We start from the raw sequence: 1,898 nt of genomic DNA on the forward strand, positions 1-1,898 counted from the left end.
TGCAAAATACTTAGGATCCCCTGAAAAAAAGACTTATACATACATTTGTTTACCCACTACACCTGGAATAAAAAACTGTTGACATTGATACAGACAAAAAGCATTGCCGCCTATGCCGCAACAAAGTGGGAACTGCACCCAATACTCCGTCAGGAGCGTGCATTTTCAATTGGTGCAGCAAGAATGGCTGCTACCCAGTTCATAAAATCATCCGTAGCATGCATAATTCAAGATGGAGTGCTTCATTTTGCCATCAACCACAAGCCACTGGGACAAACTTTGACAATTGAGCACTACCAGAGATGTCTCGCACTTGTGCTTCAAATTTTCGACAAGATCGATGAAGGTTCCAAATCTCTGTACACAGAGTTTTTGACAATGTTGCTATCTGCTGAACGAACACATACAAGCTTCCCCAGAACTGCTCGGATGGCAAACCAAATAACCAACATTATTCCCGCTGCAACTACCCAAGGTTATCCCCCCCTTCACAATGACAATAACCTTGTTTTCCTTACTTGTTTTTGCATACTGGCCCCCTCTAACCTGGAAACTGTGTCTTGGGAATAGTACTGGAGGTGAACACTGATGGTAGCAAAAGGCAGACCGCTGAAGAAGCTCTAGGAAAATAGATATCCAATACACAAAAAGAAGCAGAATGCATAGCAGCCTGCTCTGCAGCAATTGATGTCACCCGTGAGTGTGATGCAGTACCCTTGCCTCATTATTCTCAATTAATCCATGATTTCATTAAGTTGACATCTGATATTTGGTGCATTGCATACAGCTCTGCAAATGATTCCTCCTGCACCTTCTGAAGGTAGTATCTCCTTTCACCACCAGAATGCACATACTCTCTTCAATTCTTTTTACATTCTTCACACTAATAACATGACAATCCTGGATTGTAAAAGCCATGAAGGTGAACACTACTGGCACGAAAAGAATACCATCGGAAGAAGCTGCAGTAAAACAGAGATCAAATGGACAAAAAGAAGCACAAGAAATAACAAACTGCTCTGCATCAATTGATAACACTCGTGCGTTCAATGCATTACTCTTTCCTCATATTTACTAATTAGCATCTGATTTTGTCTAGCTGACCTGTGTTATTACATCCATTGGAAGCAGTTCTTCATATGCGGCTGCCTCCAAAAACAACAATGGAACTAGAATGTCCACCTGGAGTTGTCCAACTTTCAGGTTTATTACCATTTATACAATCCACGAAATCTATTTGACTTGATCATCTTGTTAGTGACCCATCCTTACAGTGTGCTATCACTTTATTTGCAGACAATGAATCTCCTACGATAAAGAAAACACCTAAACCAAGTCTGCGTGCACCAGGACTGCCAAATGCCATTGGACGGCTCAACTTGCAAGATTCCAGCTGCATAATAAAACCTCGAGGTCTTCAGTTCATTAGTTCAGGCAACCCAGGAGATCCAAACGACACAGGTAATACCAACTGTGATCCTTTCACTACATCTGATTTTTGACTTCCTCTACACCCTAGTTCATATTTTTTGTCATCCTTACCTCCTAATTAACCTGATGTACATTCTCTCCTGCAGATGCTGAAGATAATCCAGATCAACTCGCATCACCCAAATGCCCACGTCCACCTTTCCATAAACATTCTACTAGCCATAGGGATACTATGACAGGCTCATCTGGATGGACAAACAAACGATCAAGGACAGATGTGGCGAGAAAGCTGGACTACAAGAAAGAAAAAACAGTTCATATTTCAGTTGTGATGAATCAAAAGTCTACTCCGCAAGGCCCAACACTTCTGACTGTAGCATCTCCATCTTCCAACTTGATATTCCAAGTCAATAAAACACCAGGAACATGTCACTATTTTTTGAAAAACATACTACTGTCGGATGTGG

At 41.4% G+C, this 1,898-nt stretch overlaps 1 protein-coding gene across 1 annotated transcript; it reads left to right on the forward strand.

The window, feature by feature from the left end:
* Positions 1-589: 589 nt before the first annotated feature.
* LOC119353895 lies at positions 590-1,502 on the forward strand. The gene is made up of 5 exons (XM_037620595.1): positions 590-696; positions 788-820; positions 915-1,040; positions 1,132-1,203; positions 1,297-1,502. Exons 2-5 carry the CDS (start codon positions 796-798, stop codon positions 1,500-1,502), a joined length of 429 nt encoding a protein of 142 aa, XP_037476492.1. The 5' UTR covers positions 590-696; positions 788-795.
* The last annotated feature ends 396 nt before the right edge of the window (positions 1,503-1,898 follow it).

This window comes from Triticum dicoccoides, chromosome 1A (assembly GCF_002162155.2).
Source record: "Triticum dicoccoides isolate Atlit2015 ecotype Zavitan chromosome 1A, WEW_v2.0, whole genome shotgun sequence".
Lineage (NCBI taxonomy): Eukaryota > Viridiplantae > Streptophyta > Magnoliopsida > Poales > Poaceae > Triticum > Triticum dicoccoides.